The sequence below is a fragment of the Ambystoma mexicanum genome, chromosome 7q, assembly GCF_040938575.1.
Source record: "Ambystoma mexicanum isolate Mex_15411 chromosome 7q, UKY_AmexF1_1, whole genome shotgun sequence".
Lineage (NCBI taxonomy): Eukaryota > Metazoa > Chordata > Amphibia > Caudata > Ambystomatidae > Ambystoma > Ambystoma mexicanum.
The window spans coordinates 985,727,338-985,744,790 of record NC_090941.1 but is presented as its reverse complement, the minus strand read 5'-3'; the positions used below and the strand labels follow the sequence as shown (position 1 = coordinate 985,744,790).

The 17,453-nt window shown below is 45.5% G+C and overlaps 1 protein-coding gene across 1 annotated transcript in view; it reads right to left on the bottom strand.

Moving 5' to 3' along the window:
* Positions 1 to 1,164: 1,164 nt before the first annotated feature.
* The window catches only part of ARHGEF17 (Rho guanine nucleotide exchange factor 17), a 1,051,814-nt gene continuing 1,035,525 nt past the window's right edge, over positions 1,165 to 17,453 (bottom strand). The window contains exons 20-21 of the mRNA XM_069640110.1: positions 9,103 to 9,360; positions 1,165 to 7,055 (exon numbers count right to left, since the gene is read on the bottom strand). Coding sequence (XP_069496211.1) covers positions 6,862 to 7,055; positions 9,103 to 9,360 — 452 coding nt within the window. The 3' untranslated portion in view covers positions 1,165 to 6,861. The remainder of the gene's footprint in view (positions 7,056 to 9,102; positions 9,361 to 17,453) is intronic.

Sequence of the window (17,453 nt, the reverse complement as noted above, 5' to 3'; positions counted from 1 at the left end):
CAAATAATAACACAATAATTGCTGCATTAGAGGTCACGCAGGCACAGCAGACTGACTAAAAGACATGGATCAGACTTTGGTAGCGGATGAGAAGGGGGAGAGTTCCTTGGCTTTGCTCCACCACCCTCTAGAGATTCCGACAAGTCAGCGCTGCTATAGGACGACGCACAGGCTTTGAGGCGGACAAAGGGCACTGGGTAGGAGCGAGATTCTAAACTGTGTGAACGGAGACAGGGGTTGGACATTTCCAACTGTGGTGGAGCAATGTGGGGCAAATGAATGGAGGCCAGCAGCACGTCTCCTCAAGTTCGTGGGTCTCGTTTGGACCGGTGTCCGGGGGGTGTGAAGGGGGTGGAGATATAACAGCGGTGAACTGCTAGCAGACGACGAGCAACTTAAGGTCAAGTGTGGGATCTTCTGCGGGAGTCCTTGGAGGTGTCCTCAGGCATGCTCCAGTACTTGCAGCCAGGAATGAACTCCTGTACTGAGTGCAGTGCAGCAAATGATGGTGTAGAGTAGACTGTGCGGAAGGTCAAACGTCGAGGGGGTAGATCAAAGCCCAAGATGGAATACCACCAAAATAATTGCATTGCATCACCATCTCTTGTACGGGCTGCAGATCCTGCGTAGCGCCCAAAGAATGACTGACATTCAATGCTGGTGGATGCCATCCAGCTTGTCCAGGGAGGACTACTGCAGGGAGAACATTTATACAAAAGCAGGGACTGAAATAAAGATGCATTAAGCTGGAGCCAAAAACAACTCGTGGGTGTTCAGCATCATCCCGAAGGTATAGGGGACAAAGAGCTGGTACCTAGTGGGATGCAAACATTAAACTTCCACATGAGAAGCAAAGTATAATTTTGTGTCTATAATATATGTGCTGTGTTATGGAGGGGTGCAATGATCCTTTATACAGGATATTTATATGGCATCAACTAGCCTGGGGAGTCAAAAGTTGCTCCTGGTAGCTATTGGTGTCAAGCTAACTAGCTTGACTAGTTACAAGCAGGAGCTAAATAACTCCCAGCAAATTTCTAACCCTGAAATAGACCACTCATTTTATTGAAATACATTTCACCTGCAAGGAGGAGACACCACTCCCAAGCGTCACCAGTCACTCCACAGTGCAATGATGGAAAAGAGACACACACCAGTCTGGACTCTGACACCAGTGAACTTTAATTACAAAGGACCCACAGTGACAAAAACCGCAACAGGAATATTGTTATAGTCTTGACATGTCACGCGCCGCGGGATAAAAAGCTATCGTTTGGGTTTCCTTTGTTAAATGCACTGTAGCGGCTATAAGTTAACTGTGGAGGCACTCCTGTCTGTGCCTTGTGAAACTTACACAAGTATATAAAAATAGGCCATTAAATTCATATCAACAATGAAAGACTGAGAACAGTATGTACAGAAAAGAGGCACTATATACGAAATATTTACATTACATCGGAGTGGCATACCACAAACAGGCATTTAATGGATACAAATGGAGCAGGTTTTAAAAAAAAAAAAGCATGAGTGAGAAAAAACCATTGCATTACTGGTATGTTAACCCGTTTTTCAGAAGGTTGTGCATGTACCGTTTCTCCGGTCTAGGTTGTGTTTAAGCTGCGCGTGGTGTGCAGGTGTGGCAGCTCCCGATACGCATTCCATGCAGGTGCATACTCCATCTAAAGCAAGAGTGTGTCAACAGACACACAAGAAGGAAGGAAGACCATTCCGCATGGCATACAATCCAACAGGGGCCCCTCAATTTTAACCGCCACTGAATGGTTGAGAGCTCTCCGTTAATTCCATATTTTTGCAGACTTGCCACCGATTGGATAGCGTAGCAGTGAGTTCATGATACTGAATTATTTCCACCTATTGACCAATCTAATTAGTCAATGATGATACATGTTTGCATCCTTCACGGTGGCAATGGATCGGAAACGACCAGTGGCAGATCAACCCTCTGGCCAATGATCTGATCAATGGGTTTAGCATTACTATTCCAGTGAAGACAGAAATAGCCCACAGTGCCTGAGGGATAGCGATTAAATTACAAAACACTCAACTGCACCCTTATACCCAATGTACTCTTGTGTCCTCACTGGGGGAAAACTCCTGCTCTGCAGCCCATCACAGGTCTATTTGAATCAGGATTGTGCAACTCCAGGCTTCGACAGCCGGATCCATGTCAGATTTTCAGGATACCCCTCATTAATATTCATGAGCTAAATTTGCATAGGATTCTGAATGTATGCACATTTTCCCTCATGAATATTAATGAGCTGTATTCTGAAAACCCATCAGGTTTCCGGTCCTCGAGGCTTGGAGATGGACAACCCCACTTTAAATCATCTTCGTTGGGGACGTGTTTGTCAAGACGGGAAGCACATTTTGTTGTGCACTGATCCAATTACATGTGTGACTGGAATAAGGGAGCGGACCCTAACTGTGGTCTATGGATAGAGGAGTCCAGGGTAATGAGACCCTGCGGTGCAGAATGTGGTTTTCTGTAAGTACAAGCTTACCTAACAACATAAGATGCACATAGGACACAACACAGGAGTTGGGTAAAAAAAAGAAAAAACCTGTCATTGCTTTTCTGACAATCTCTTTGGAAAACGGTGCTAGTCTGACTGTAGATGATCCAGTCTTGGAATGAGCAAATGGTTTTTGGTGACAAAAATAATTAACTGCGATTCAGGATTGGTTAGCAGTGAATGATTGCTGCAAGTCCCACATTCGTGAACCTCTCTCTCGCACCAGCCAAGAAGCGGGGTAATATTGGGTTAGATATCATGCCTTCCAGTGTTGGCATTCCCCGGTGACGGTAAATGTAGGTTTTGCTGTAGAGATATGAATTGGTACATCTAGAATGCACTCAATCGGATAGAATTTGTGAAAGGGAATGGAGGATTATGGATGCAAATACTGCGGGCTAAGATATTTCTAAGATGCAACCCCAGAAGGGGCCAATGGCGGTGGATGTCAGCCCCCTTTACTGCTAACCTTGTAGACCTGGTCTTTCCTCTGGAGGAACCAGATCATGTCTCATCATTGTGGCAGAATTATCAGTGAACGTAAACTATTGAGTCATAGCTCCAGCATCATGCCAGGAGCACCACTAGGGAGATTGGTTACATTAAACACGTTTCCTTGCCGAGCAAGGTGGGTTGCTTTAAAGTGCTGCTGAGCACCTGCACAGGTGCAAGCTGGATTAGAAGTTTCCCCTTACAGTGATGTAGCGTGCCTTTGTCAGAGCGCGGCCAGACAGCACCAAAACTGGCAATCGCTGTCCCTGCCAGGTCCTTGTTACTTGGCACCGGTCCATCGAGTATGCAGGAATCTGGATTTGCCCACACTCTTCCCATACACCAGGTGTTGGGAGCCTGGAAATGCCACACATGTGCAGTGCAGTGGGCTTCCTGAAGTCCACAGGTTGCCTGGGTTGCTCTCCTCAAACATTCTTGCTCTCTTTGTGGAAACATCATAACGTGCCTCTGCTTCACCGCCTCCATCCTCGCCAGGGAATGCAGCAATGACAGTGAGAACATATACTGCAAATGCCCTTGGATGATATGCAAAGGCATGGGGAAAATGGTTTACCCCACAAAAGACTGCTTGGAAATTGTAAATGGGTGAAGAAAGATTGCATCAAGTCTTTGGCGCATTGAACCAATAAGTCATATGGTGTCACATTTTCTATTGAAAAAGCAATGAGGTTTTGTGCGATTTAGAGCAATATTGCTCTCAGTAGAAGTAAGGCCAACATTTTGTTTCTACTGGTGAGGATATTCGGAGGGTCTGTCCGGAAGGAAGTGATTGGAATAGCTCTTACAGTCGTGCCTACTCATGAAAGCAGCCTCACTCCACTTCCCACAATTCACAAAGCGAGCGGGTCATGGACTACCACCAAATCTGAACTCATCTACTTTGTAATATTCATCCGCTCCTACTCGAATCATAAACCAATCCCAATCCGCTCTTTCCCCATTAAGCAGCAGTGGGTGAGTAGGCCTTTGGCACTACAATGTGTGGTGGTGTATGCTACGGTGACCTCTGATCGCCGTTGAATGAAGAAAAAGCACATCACCCTTTGACCTCCAAGCAACCATCGGGTCCCTTGCACTTAATATCTGCTCAGTTTGGAAGTTATAACAGATAAATAGGGTGAATGTGTTACACATTTGTGGGCTAAATCCCAAAACACCTGCAGACTTTCATCAGTTCCTCTCCAACTTCCTTGGTGTTTGGTCCACAACTTTGCTTTCTGGAGCGGGAACCCCAATGATGTAGCAGAGCAGTCAGCAATTCCATAACTCACTACTGCAGTGCCAGTACCATGTTATTGTTCAACTACAGTCATTTTGAAACAACCAAAACCCTTAGGCCCTCTTCATTTCATGCAAAAGCTTCCATCCTCATTTGTGGGAGCACGAGAGTCCCAGATAAGAGGTTGGCAGGCCACTCATTTGCTCCAGGCTTCCATCATGACTACTATGGGGGTGGTTTTGCTAGGAGTGACCACTTCAATTCTTAACGAGAAGACCTACATGCCATGGGTAGTGGCACAGAGAACGTACCCACCCAGGTCCAATGACTTCAATTGGGTACTAGTGAAAGGGCTGTGTCTGACGAATGCTGCTAGCAGATCCTGTGTGTTCTCCGAAGAGCAGAACTTGCAAGAAATAGAGCGTTTGCCTGCTTTGTGTCTAGCTGGATTGTGCAGATGTCTCCTCTGGATTATATTTAAGATAGGGCAGACCAGTCTGCATATACATTCATTTTACTAAGTGCATGACAGGAGCGTCATCTAGAGCCATTGACTGGTGCTATGGACCAGAAAGGACCTGTGCAGTAAGCTCATAGTTTAGATCTTACCATATGGGAGGCCTCTGGTGACTTCCTCTTGTTCTACTGAAGTACCTTATTAGATAAAATGTCCCTGTAGTCGAGCAGGGGTCTGCAACCTTTGGCTCTCCAGATGCTTTGGACTACAACGCTCATGAGTCCTAGCCTGCAAAGTCAGTGCAGAGGGATTGTGGGAGTGGAAGCCCAAAACCTGAGTGCCTCAGGTTGCAGACCCCCTGCTGAAATGAAATGCACCAACGCACTACCTTCTCATGACCTCTTTTGGATCCAGCTTCATCTCAGTATTCTGCCTCTCCTGGTACAGAAGATCCCCTCCTAATCTTAGTGCTGTGGCTCTTCATTAGCTGTACCCAATGGGCAGACGGGAATACTGGCATGGGAATGTTGGTGTTTACCAATAATGGGCAACATACCAAAAGGAAAATAAAGCAGAGGGTGTCGAAAATACTTGTACAGTCTGACTGGTAGAACATTCCTCAGAACGGTCATATGAGTCAGTGACCATGAAAGCTGGCTTGAGCACACAAATAAATAATCTACAAGGAGGCCATTCAACTACTTCACCATAGTCATCATTCCCCTTCAGGACTCCCACATTCCACAATCAATCGGGAATCATGCCTTTACATTTCAGAACGCATCCTCGAAGTCTCGACGGAGCTGCCCCATCACGACTTTCAACAAACATGTAGCCAATGACTCTTCAACGATTGCTTGTTCTTTGGGTCCTCTTCTTGCCCGCCACCCCTCAGGATCACAGGGAAATATTGCACATTTATTTACTCAAGGATCTCAAATACTTGATAACACGGTTTCCATTCTACTGCCACGAGCATAACAAGCTTTTTCCTCAATGGTATTGTCAAGCTCAGTGGTGATGCGCGCATCTTCGACAATTATGCCGTACATGGTACAGCCCTCTTAAATAGGGCACAGTGAGCATCCGGCACGACACTTATGCAGGGGATGTTTTGTGAAATGCATGTGCAGATCACCAGTCGGAAGCATGATGGCAGAAGCTTACATCCACAACATGGAGCACACAGGGGACTGAACACACAATGCCCATCAACAGTTCCCTTGCCTGATCCCAATGCTTTCTTTTGCACAACTTAATAAAAACAAAAGACTTGTAAAAAGCTTTTCATGAACAATAAATAATAAAAAAAAAGAAAACATGTATGAAAGGTTAACATGTCGGCAAAGGGTGAGCCAGAGCTATAAGCATGGTGGGGTTGCAACTAGGGTGCAGATCTAACTGGATTCGGTCGACATAAAATATTTGAAATATTGGAGGATGTGCTCATGAATCCAAGGTGTCAATTCGGTCACCCTTGTCTGATCGGTAGGCTTCTGTAGTTTGTTGGCAGCAGCTGGAGGCGGATGAAAACCAAAAGGAAATGCGACAGTTTCCCAGTGTTAAGAATCTGTCACCTTCTGTGGAATCTATTTTTCCACCGACTCTTGAAACTGACACATGGTCCTTCAAATCAACACTCAAAAAGTTCCATTCCTTGATGGTCTCAAAGTGTGGACTGTACCATTACCGACATACACTGAACGTGGGGGGGGGGGGGGTGGTGGGTCATGCTCTATATTGACCCCGCCCTCAATCTGATGCACTTGTCTCTTCTTACTCCCCCTTATCGTTCTTGAATGCAACATTCGGCACACTAAAACAAGGTCCACAGACATACACGCACACAAGGCGTTTGGCACCGGCTGTGTGAATATGAATAATATATATAAATATATATATATTTTGAACAATATACACCTATGCACGGCAACATTAGTTCTTCCTGTGCTCACAAGACCTCTCCATGTGGTGTAAGTATTGCTGTGCCCACACGCACATTGAACATCCAAGGTGGCGGTGTCGCACACTGCAAGGAGGGGTACAACGACAACGAGAAGGATGGCGGCACTGTGCAGATGACAGAACAGTGCTTTCCATCAAAGAAAAGAGGCCTGCCCACAGCAGTGCAGTGGTCAGACCCGCCATAAGAGGAGATGGTTGGTGCTGTCGTCCCTCCCCACAGTCTCGCTGCTGTTGGTCAGTCTGAAGTCCTCATATCCATCGCCTCCACTGATCACAAGGATTTTGGATTTGGCCTGGGGAGCAGCAGGGGTCGTCCTTAGTCTTGCTGCCTCTTTCTTTTCAACATCTGTTAGCTTCTCGTTGCCTGCAATAGAGGGTCATTGATGATAAGTCATTATTGATCAGCACCAAAACCTTACCACATCAACAGATTTGTGCAATTCATATAGATAGTCAAAACCCTAAATTACAATGATGATTTGCATACATTTGTGATGCAAGTTAATTAAAGCAACATTATCATTCAGGGTGGGTTTATGGCCTACTGTTAAATTGTCAATTCCCACTCGGGAGACCAGAGCTCTAATCCAGACTTCCCCAATTGATCAAATTGAGTCATGGTAGAGGCCACTTTATATCTCTCGGCCTCTGTTCTCGCAGCTGCGAAAGAATTTGCATAGGCATCGTAGGCTCCGTAAGTATGGTGTCAAACTCATTATGCATGCAAAGGAAATCCAAAAGTGCGGGATAAAAAGGACTCCATACTATACAAAGGAGGACTGTTGGGTACAAAGATCCTCTCAAACACCCATATTATCAATATAAAAACACACTGAAGAGAGGAAACAAATGAATTACCACATGCTAAACATGTTGACTGTCTATCCCTGTATATGGCAAACTCAATATATCCCTTTCATGCGTTGACCGGTTTCGGTGGATCAAGACAGCTGCACCACTCATCAGGATAGGGGGCTCCTTTACTCATTATCCAAAGTTCAAAAGGGCCGCTGGGCATTTTGAATAGGACACTCCGGTGGAAGTTTTTCACAAGGTTGTCCTCCAGCAAATTCATCCCAACTCTTTAGGATTCACATAAGCCCTCCATGAGATGTGTGTGATTTGTTTTGCACATGAAACCTAATAGTTTCTGGATCATTGGTACATTATAATATGTTAATATGCTTTTATAATACTCAGTTTCAGGGTATGAGTGTTCATATATGAGGCCTTCGGGAGATACTGCTTGCGTCCTCAGTCAATTATTGACCACCTTATTTTGTGAAGAAAGCCATTTACTCAAAAAAATTGTCACTTGAAAGTGTTTACAATTCAAAAACATTAAAAGCTTCCAAACTTGATAGCAATGAATTTGGTCAGGCCCCAAACATTTGATGTGCTTATTGCAAGTTGGAGACTCTGAAACCTAAAGCGCATCATCCGGTATACTTTTGGAAGACGGAGTCCTAGAATTGCTTGCCTACAATTATCGGACTAAGACCCTTTTTTGGGCAGTCAAAATACATATATATTTAACAGTTCTAGAGAAAATGTCTTCTGTGACAAAGAACATTGAAGTTAGTAGCTAGGCAGGAAGACCAGACAAACTTGCAAGCTTTTGAAATTCACATCCGTGAATAAAACCGAAGCCAGAGTAGCAAGTGCATCACAAAAGCTACTTGGCTACAGGAAGAGGAGGAAGGGACTCTGGGAGATGATCCAGCAAAATGCAAATATCATCACGAAGTTTATGAATACTTTGGAGATTGAACAACTGGAAATTTAAACACAGGGTGTTCTTTGGAAGTCTTTGCCCTCCTGGCTTCTATTTTTTGGCTTTCTCTGGACATAATGTCCAAAAGTGGCTTAGTTCAAGTACTGGATGAAATAGTCAAGTCTGAAGGAAAATATTTTTGGTTGCAGTTTTGGAATGGTGGGATATTTTAACCATACTAATTTTTCACTTTTGGGTCCTGTAGGTGACACCACCTATATGTGTACCAAAATCAATGCTGTACATGTCTACAGGTGAGGGTTGGCAAATCGAACGCAAATATAGATCTTGGGGGTCGTTTGGCTGCACAAAATAATTAGCAGCCATTTTAGGTATCATCGCCAGAGCTATGGTCAACTATCACCAGACCACGGTCTACTATTGCTGACCATCACAAACCATACTAGACCATTGCCATAAATTGCTATGCAGGGCCACCTCCACGAACTGTGTGCCTGGAAACTGGGAAGAGGCATGCATGACCAACTCATTTCCCTAATAGAAGCCAAAACGGCTTGCTTTGACAATGCGTGTAACTATATTCTGCCAGCCAACCTTTTAAACATTTGGTACTGAAGTCAAGGAAACAATATTTCACAAAAGGAGAACCTGAAATCTTTACAGCACCCACACGTACCAGACTCCTTTGGTAATGGGAAGAGAATATCAAAGCCATCCGGCAGTTCGACGGACGTCAGAAAGCGGACATGCCCAGTGTGCCCCTGCGACAAGCCCACCGGGAGTAGAGGTGCTTTCAGGGAGGTGGCATTGGAAGTTATGGACAAGGTGAGCACAACACCAGCGCTGGTTCCGATCCAGAGAAGGTCTTTGCAGGCCAGCAAGGCTGTGATGCGCAGGCATGCGGCCTTGTGTTGACGGATGATGGCGTCTGACCCTAGAACACAAAGAGAAAAAGATGACTCTACAGTACAGTATATGATATGATATGGCATTTATAACGCACCTATACAAAAGTGTTTCAAGGCGCGACGAGGCATGGGAGGGGAACAAAGGGAGGACAGACAACGATCCTACTAGGCCAGGTGCCATTCAGAACGCGCAAGTGCGTGGAAGGGGGCAGGGACAGTGCAGTACATGGGAATAGATAAAACAATAAGTAAAGTAACGGCCATCATGGGGCAATTGCATGGGTAAGTGCAGACAGCCGTGTCAAGGGATGGTAGGGGCACTGTAGGGATACAGAAACAGTCCCCAAGTGTGGGGGTTGCCAGGTGGGCAGTGCAGGTGTGTGACGCTGGCGGGGGAGGGACCTGGGTCCGAGATCAGAGGGTATCAAGGTAGCCGGTGCAGTTCCAGTAACACCCAGGAGGTCAGGAGAGGAGGAGAAAAAGCAGAAGCAAACAGAAAGGTTTTGAGGTGCTTCCGGAACCGGAGATGGTTCTCCTCAAGTTTGAAGAAGGCAGGGAGGCTATTCCAGAGGGAGGCCCCAGCCGAAGAAAAAGATCTACCACCAACTCGTTGCTTAGAGAATCGACTGACTCTGAGGGAGTTGGAGGCGGATGAGCAGAGAGCTCGAGAAGGAAGATAGGAGAGAGAGTTGACGGTATTGAGGCCCCAGAAGGCCTTGTGGACAATGCAGAGGGTTTTGAACTTAATCCTCACAGCCACTGGGAGCCAGTGCAGAGATTTCAGTCCTGGAGAGATACGATCCCTGGGCTTGAGGCCAAGAACAAGTCTTGCAGTCCTGTTCTGGGTAAGTTGCAGAGGGCGGAGAGTAGAAGCAGGCAGATTTAGAAAGAGGCTGTTGCAATAGTCCAGCCTAGAGAGAACCAGAGCTCTGGAGACAGTGAGCTTCTAGGGGAAGGAGAGGAAAGGAAGAATACCTCTGAGGAGGTGCAGCTGGTAGTATGACTTCTTAGAGACGTCCGAGATGTGAAGGGAGAAGGAGAGTGTGGAGTCGAAGATGACCCCAATGTTTTTAGCCTTGCAGGTGGGAGCAGGAAGAGGGCCAAGAATTACAAAACTCAAAACATTTAGTGTTTTTTTTAGTTGGTTTTCAATTGTTTAGACCAAGAATTATAGTTAGTCTAGGATTAGGCTGGCAATGATCTGTTCCCATAGATTTATGTCTAAAGGCCGGTTATGAAAGGCCAAACCTGAGCATTCCAGAACAAATGGCTGCATTTCGCAGGTTTAGTCTTTGTGAATGGCCCTCTCCCACTACCTTGGGTGGGGGGTCCCCCTCGTACCTCCCACCACTGCATGGCACCCTCTGCCCCATCCACAACCTGCTCCCACCCCCACCTACCTACTACGGGTTCCGGCTGCCTCCTTCCTGTGGTCTAGATACTGTGTCCCACAAGCCAGAGGCACAGCATGCTGTGCTTTTGTGTGAGACCTTTTGTGCCTCAGGCTTCCGGGGCTGCGGTATCTAGACCGCAACGGTTCTCATATGTCTGGTAATGTGTGGTAAAGAGTTTGCTACTGTAAGGAAGGCATTATATCAAACAGTAAGACACAAGTGATCACAGTTCAAGGGTGTTTATTGAACTTCAATTGGGTTTGAAAAATGCCCATCTAATCCTAAATCTAGAGATGGGAGCAAGCTACGGCCATCAAATAATAATAATGCAGCCGTAGTGGCGCCTTGTCAAAATAAAAGGGCCTATACCAAATAAACCTATTGCCAATCCTTACTTCTAAATAAAAATAGTGTGGGAAACATGCAAAAGAAAAATGTTCAAGGAATGATTGGCTTCACTTCCCCATGTTTTCAGTACGGACAGGGCGGCACACTCGAGCTAAGCACAGTTTCTAGCATCTCTAGCACGAGGATGCAGTTCAAAACCTCAGCATCAGGGCCTTCTGTGCCCAAGTCTCTTTGCCATTCAAAGTCTCTTATTTCAGATGGGCTGATGCAACACGACAAACATTGAAGTTGCTTTCTTCTCAGGATTTCACATATACTACTTCTCGGGTGATTTACTGTTCACCCCAGAGCCCCTCAGCTGGGCTCAGACCCACTTTAACGCAAAGCTTTCAATTGATCTCCCTCCACAGGGCTCAGAGCAACTATCTACTTTTCCAAGCTTTCTTTACTTCAAAAATCGAAGACTTTCGACTGCACGTTGCATTTTGCTCAACCCGTTGCAGGGCCACTTCGATTCACAATTACCCGTTCTCTTCTTGATATAACCTTTTTCTCACTTTCACAACTTCTCAGCTGGATTCCTTACAGGGACCTTTGATTGAGCACCCACGTGGTGCCGGACCACTCTGTCAAAGGTATTATATCTTGCTTTGAAAGTTCAAACACTCAATCAGCAGTTCAACTTTACTTGCATCTTATCACACGCGTTATAACAATGTCTGTTCCAGCGCTCGCCATACAAGGTTGCTGCTTGTAACCCTGGCTTCAACACAGACCGGCCTTATATCGGTTTCCCCAACTCACCGGTTGTGTAAACTTCACTGACGCTGCTCGTGCTTCTCCCCATCTTGATTGATGGGGGGGGTGGGAGGGCGGGTATCTTCGACACACAATGCAGGATTCTTCAGCCTGGTTTCCTGGTCTTACGCTTTCTATTCTAGAGGTTTCTGGAATGAAGCGGTTCCTTTGTCGAAAAGGCTAGGGGAACTTCCCTCCTTGCAATCCCCTTCCATTTTGCCGTCTTTCTTTTGTGGTTCAACTGCTGTCTCGAAACTGCAGTTTCCTCGTGTGCTTTCCTCGCTTCGAGTGTGCTCTCGTGCTCTGCCTTTTATCCATGCGGGGAAGCTTAATGGAAGTCAGGTGTGCGTGTGTGTGTGTGTGTGATGGTCAGTAATTGCTTGACCTCACCTGACCATTGTATTGGGCACGTCAGGTATACGGCTCGGGTGTTGGTCTGTTTTCCCCCGTAGCGGGCTGTCCGTGTGAAAGTGTTTGTGTTGTAAAGTGGGATGGGGTTGAGTTTCTAAATATCCTACCTGGTAGGATGGGGTCAAGGTGTTACAGGGAAGGGGATACCATCTCTCACCACCCAGTGTCCAATTCCCACTCCTGAAGACCCCTCACCCAGGTGATCCTCCCGTACTGGATCCAAAAGCGATGGCTGGATCCTTGCCGCCTGGGTGACATATCCCCGGGGACTAGTGGGTGAGACAGCTTCTGGTTTCTCACACTACTCACACCAGAGACTAGGTTTGCCATAAACACATGATTGCATTTTGACTATACATCATGTAAAGGAATGTTTTGGGCGTGCATGATCTAAGGCCTATGGGCTAGATGGGGACCCTCAATTCTCTCCTTTTTAACAGATGAGCCATTTTGAATTTCTTTAAATACTAGTTGGTAACCAAAATGCCTTTTTTGCAATTTTACCTACTGCTATCAGGTAGCAATCTGTTTCCGCTTGCCATTTTGAGGCGATAATGGCATTGAGAGGGCATTAACGCAGAGGGGCAAGCAGTTAACATATCACACAGCTGGCCTCCCTGTGGCTATAATCATCGCACTAGATCAATTAGCATTTGTAAAACTCTTCAAACGCGCCCCAAAGTACATTGCAGTGTGATGGTTCACAGAAGAACTGGGGGAACTAAAAAAAAAAAGTATACTGGAAATACAACAGCGAAAACACTGCAACCAATTGGACAAAAACAAACACCAACGGCAAATCCGAATACACAAATCAACAGTCCTCCCAGCCAAAAAAGCATACCAGACTGTGTAAGGGTGTGGAAGGCGGAGACTGATACACAGGTGGCATGATTGTTGTTAAAGACTTATTTAGTGAAAAAAAGGAGGAAAAACCCTAACTATCCCTTACACTACGAAAGGTTTCCCTGCCCCATCTCAATACTAATGATGTTGTCAGAGTGTCCAAGAAAATAAAAGTCCTACCGTACTGTGTCAAAACCCATTTCCTTCCCTTAAACTTCAAACTAAACTAAAGGTTGTTTGGTCTTCTTAATATAGAAGAATGGTTTCCTTCTTCTGTAGAGTGGACTACCATGCCAGTAGTCTGGAGGGACTATTTCCTGAGGGAATTACTGTGTTCCCCAGGATGTAGTCTCTTTCAAAAGCACCACACAAAGTTCCAGATTGAAAATTCTCAGTTTCACAAATATACTAACTCGAAAACCTTGATGCCAAGAGAATGACTTAATTCCCCTGGTCTTTCTCAGGTTTCCCACAATGTTCACAAACTACAGAGGGAATGACTCCCTTCCCCTGGCCTTTCTTAGGCTTCTCGCAATGCCAAGAGAATGACTCCCTTCCAATGGCTTTTATTACCTTGTCCACAAATACCATGGGTAATGGCTCCCTTTGCCTGACCTTTCTTAGGCTTCTCACAGTGCTAAGAGAATGACTCCTTTCCCTTGGTCTTTATCACAATCTCCATGAAAACCAGGGTAAAAGATTCCCTTCCCTTTCATGGGATTCTCTCAATGCCAAGAGAATGACCCCCTTCCCTTAGCTTTTAATACCATATCCATAAATACCAGGGGGAATAACTCTTCCCCTGACCTTTCTTCCCCTGTAGACTTTGCCTAACAGACCTGGTTCACTAACCTGGCAGGTACTGTGATGGGGAAGATGTTTGTTGTATTTTCGTCTTTCTGAAGCTGTGGGTCCCAGACCCGGATTTCACGAGTAACTGTTTGTTTACAGTCTTTCTCTTGGGCTCTTTCTCTTCTATTCCCCATGAAGTGGATGGGGTTCTCGACACTGTGGACCTATCCACGACACAGTAAATAGAGACTCTCATTCTAGAATTCACAGTTTCGTGGTTGTGGTTTTTAAACCTTCCCTGGTGGCCAGTGGGTTGGTGCATCCCGTGCTGCCACTTACCTGTGAGAGAGTCTCTGCATGTCCCCAGGTCTGCCTGGGACAGTGGACGGTTTGTGGCACCTCTGTGGCCTTCAGAACTCGTGGCAGCATTTGGGTAGTGTACTCTGCTACCCAGATCACCTTCTTTCCTGTTTCCTTAGTTCCTCCCTGGCTCTGCTCCAACAAAGCTCTCACACAGCGGACACGATCTGATGCCAGCATCTCTGGTGGAGTTTTAAACTCCTGCACTCGATGCTGCACAGACCTGCAGTTGCTAGCGAGCACTGCACGGCTCTGGATGGAGTCTCTCTTTTGCAGTACTTTGTTACTATTTATATTGGTTGTCTAGCAGTGGTTGGCAAAAGTCATATTGTCCTTCTCTTTTGCCGACCTCTTGATTGTTATTCCTTCTAGGGGCCAACTCGTCCCAGTTTCTGCATATGATCCATATAGGGAGTCCCTACTCTTCTTCGTCTCAGTACTTCTTGGGTAGGCCAAATTCTCTATCCTACAGAAGTACATAGAATTATGTGGGATTATGGAACTCTGTTTTGGGCAGGAGGATGAGGGAGGTGGGGATATGTGTGTGTACTGCATTTTCACCCAGATAGTCGTCTAATTGTTCAAAATCATCAAGGAAATTAAAGACCAAACTTCTTGCAACAACTGCGTACCACCATCGGAAACCCTGTGACAACATCACAACCCATCTAAGAGCAAAAATAGAAGCAAAACAATGGACCATCGATGCAGGCTGCACTACCACAACCCCCCCAGAACCCTCAGAAATTAGCACTCCATCAATCACCACCACACTCAATCGATTTGAACCTATAAGCGAGGAACATTAAACAAACGAATAATAAAAGACACAAACATCACCAGATCACCCAGTGACCCATGCCCACTGGGTATCTATAAAAAAAACTCAACCACAGAACGACAGACTTATACTTCCGACTAATGAATCCATCCCTAAACATGAGAATACTACTCAAGTTATTCAAATCTGCATACATAAAACCCCTCCTAAAAGATGAAACAGGAAATGCAGAAGACCCTACCGACTACTGATCTAAATCAAATCTACCGTACCCATAAAATATCCTAGAGAACCACGTTTATCAAGAACTACTCAATCATGTACAAAGCAACAGAATACAGGACCAATCCTTAGTCGGCTTCAGAGCCATGGCTCCATGTGGACAACCTAAAAATAAACACGGACAACATCACCCAATCGGCCTTCGTACTATTGGACATATCAGATGCCTTTGACATAATCAGTCACACAACACCAACTAAGAGACTGGAGGAATGCAGCATAATAAACGTTGACTGAAATCTTTCCTCACCAACTGAACCGAAAGAACACACCTACCGCCTTTTACATCAAACTCTAAAAACATCATCTGCGGTAATCCGCAAAGATCAAGCCTCTCCCTACTTATCTTCAACATCTACATCTGCTCCCTAATGAAACTCATTCAAACCCATGGACTGACAGCCTAAAGCTATGCAGAGGACACCCAACTCATCTTCCAGATAACTTCCGGCCAGGACCCTGACAACACCCTCAACAAATGCCTCACAACAAACACACTGGATGACCAACCACAATCTCAAGCTAAATCCAACCAAAACAGAAATAACTATCTCCCTACTGAAAGACAATGCAACACAGGCATACATGACCGGGCCACAGAGGATGTGAACCCAAGCGGAGACATTGACAGTGATAACAAATCTGGGAATCCTCGTGGACAATGGCCTCTCTCTAGAAACACATGTCAATAGAAAAGCAAAAAAGTGTTTATACTTCCCTGATTAATAAGAGGGATCCTCCCTTACCTCATTTTCCCCACACAGAACCCTTGCGGTCATCTCCTTGGTATTATCAAGACTAGACTATGCAAATAGTCTCTACCTTCTAATGCCAGAGAACGCCTCACAAAAAAATGACAACTCATCCAAAATACTGCAGAAAGACTACTCCTAAGTCTAAATACATGAGACCACTTCACAGCCGCCTCGAGTCTAAACTGGCTACCAGCAAAGAAACACATTAACTTCAAAGCCCTCTTCATCACCCACAAATCATTACACAGACAAGGAGCCAAATTCCCCCAAGCTAAAATCACCAGTTACCAACCAGTAAGAAACTTAAGATCGACCTCCACACTACGAGAAAGTAATTTGGAGTAACTGCCTTTTTCTCGATACCAAAAGAAATGCAAACGACGGATGACCACCTAACATTCAGGAAACGACTAAAAACAAGGCTATTCAATTCACTGAGACATACAGATGCGCACTTCCACAAACCATGCACCGGGACCAAAGCAAACGTGGGATAACACAGAATGAAGAACCGACAATAAAACTACTCTGCACCCAGAGTCCACCAGAAACCAACTAATCACACCCACCTCCTCTTTGCCACACCCTCACACCTCTCACGTGCTACACACGCCCAGAGGGCTAGTGAAACAACTGATCAATCCTATGGAGTCCTCACGAAATTCCTACCTAAGGTCTCCTTTCAGGTGGCCAGGGAAAGGCAGAAGCTTCCTGATCATGACCCTGGATGAGTTATTAGTCAGGAGGCCTTCATGGGATGAGACACGGTACTTGCCTACCTCAAGGAAGGCAATATCATTAATACCAGCACATATAATGGCATGTCAAAGAGAACGGTTATTCCCTACAGCTAATTGTAACAGCACGAGTCAAAACAATTATAACCAGTCATTTATCAGGAGTGAGAAAAGTTCTTACTAAATGTTTAACATTCACAGAAATAGGAACCCCTACTAGTCCCAGGAAAAGAATGAATTGAGGTCCTTAAAATGCACCAATTTATATCGGGAAAAACCTCAATCATCTGTATATCCAAATCCATCTTTTAATCCTCATGATACTCCCTTAAGGAATTTGTTTAAGGGGAGAAAATAACTTGGTGGGAAAAATAGTAGTGAGAAAACAAACGTGTTTAGGACTTCGAGTCTCAGAATTCCCAGACTACTGGGACGAAGAAGAGGGCTGCAGAGGCGCAAGATTGCAGCCCATTAGGGTTGATGACCCACACCCGAGGGTGGCTGAGAGGCATAAAAGGCCCCCTCAGGTGCAGGGTATGAAACCAAGGCGGATGAAGGTGAGGGAGCCGAAGCATTAGGAGGGCAGTAGTAGTGGTGTGTGGAGGAGTTTTGAAA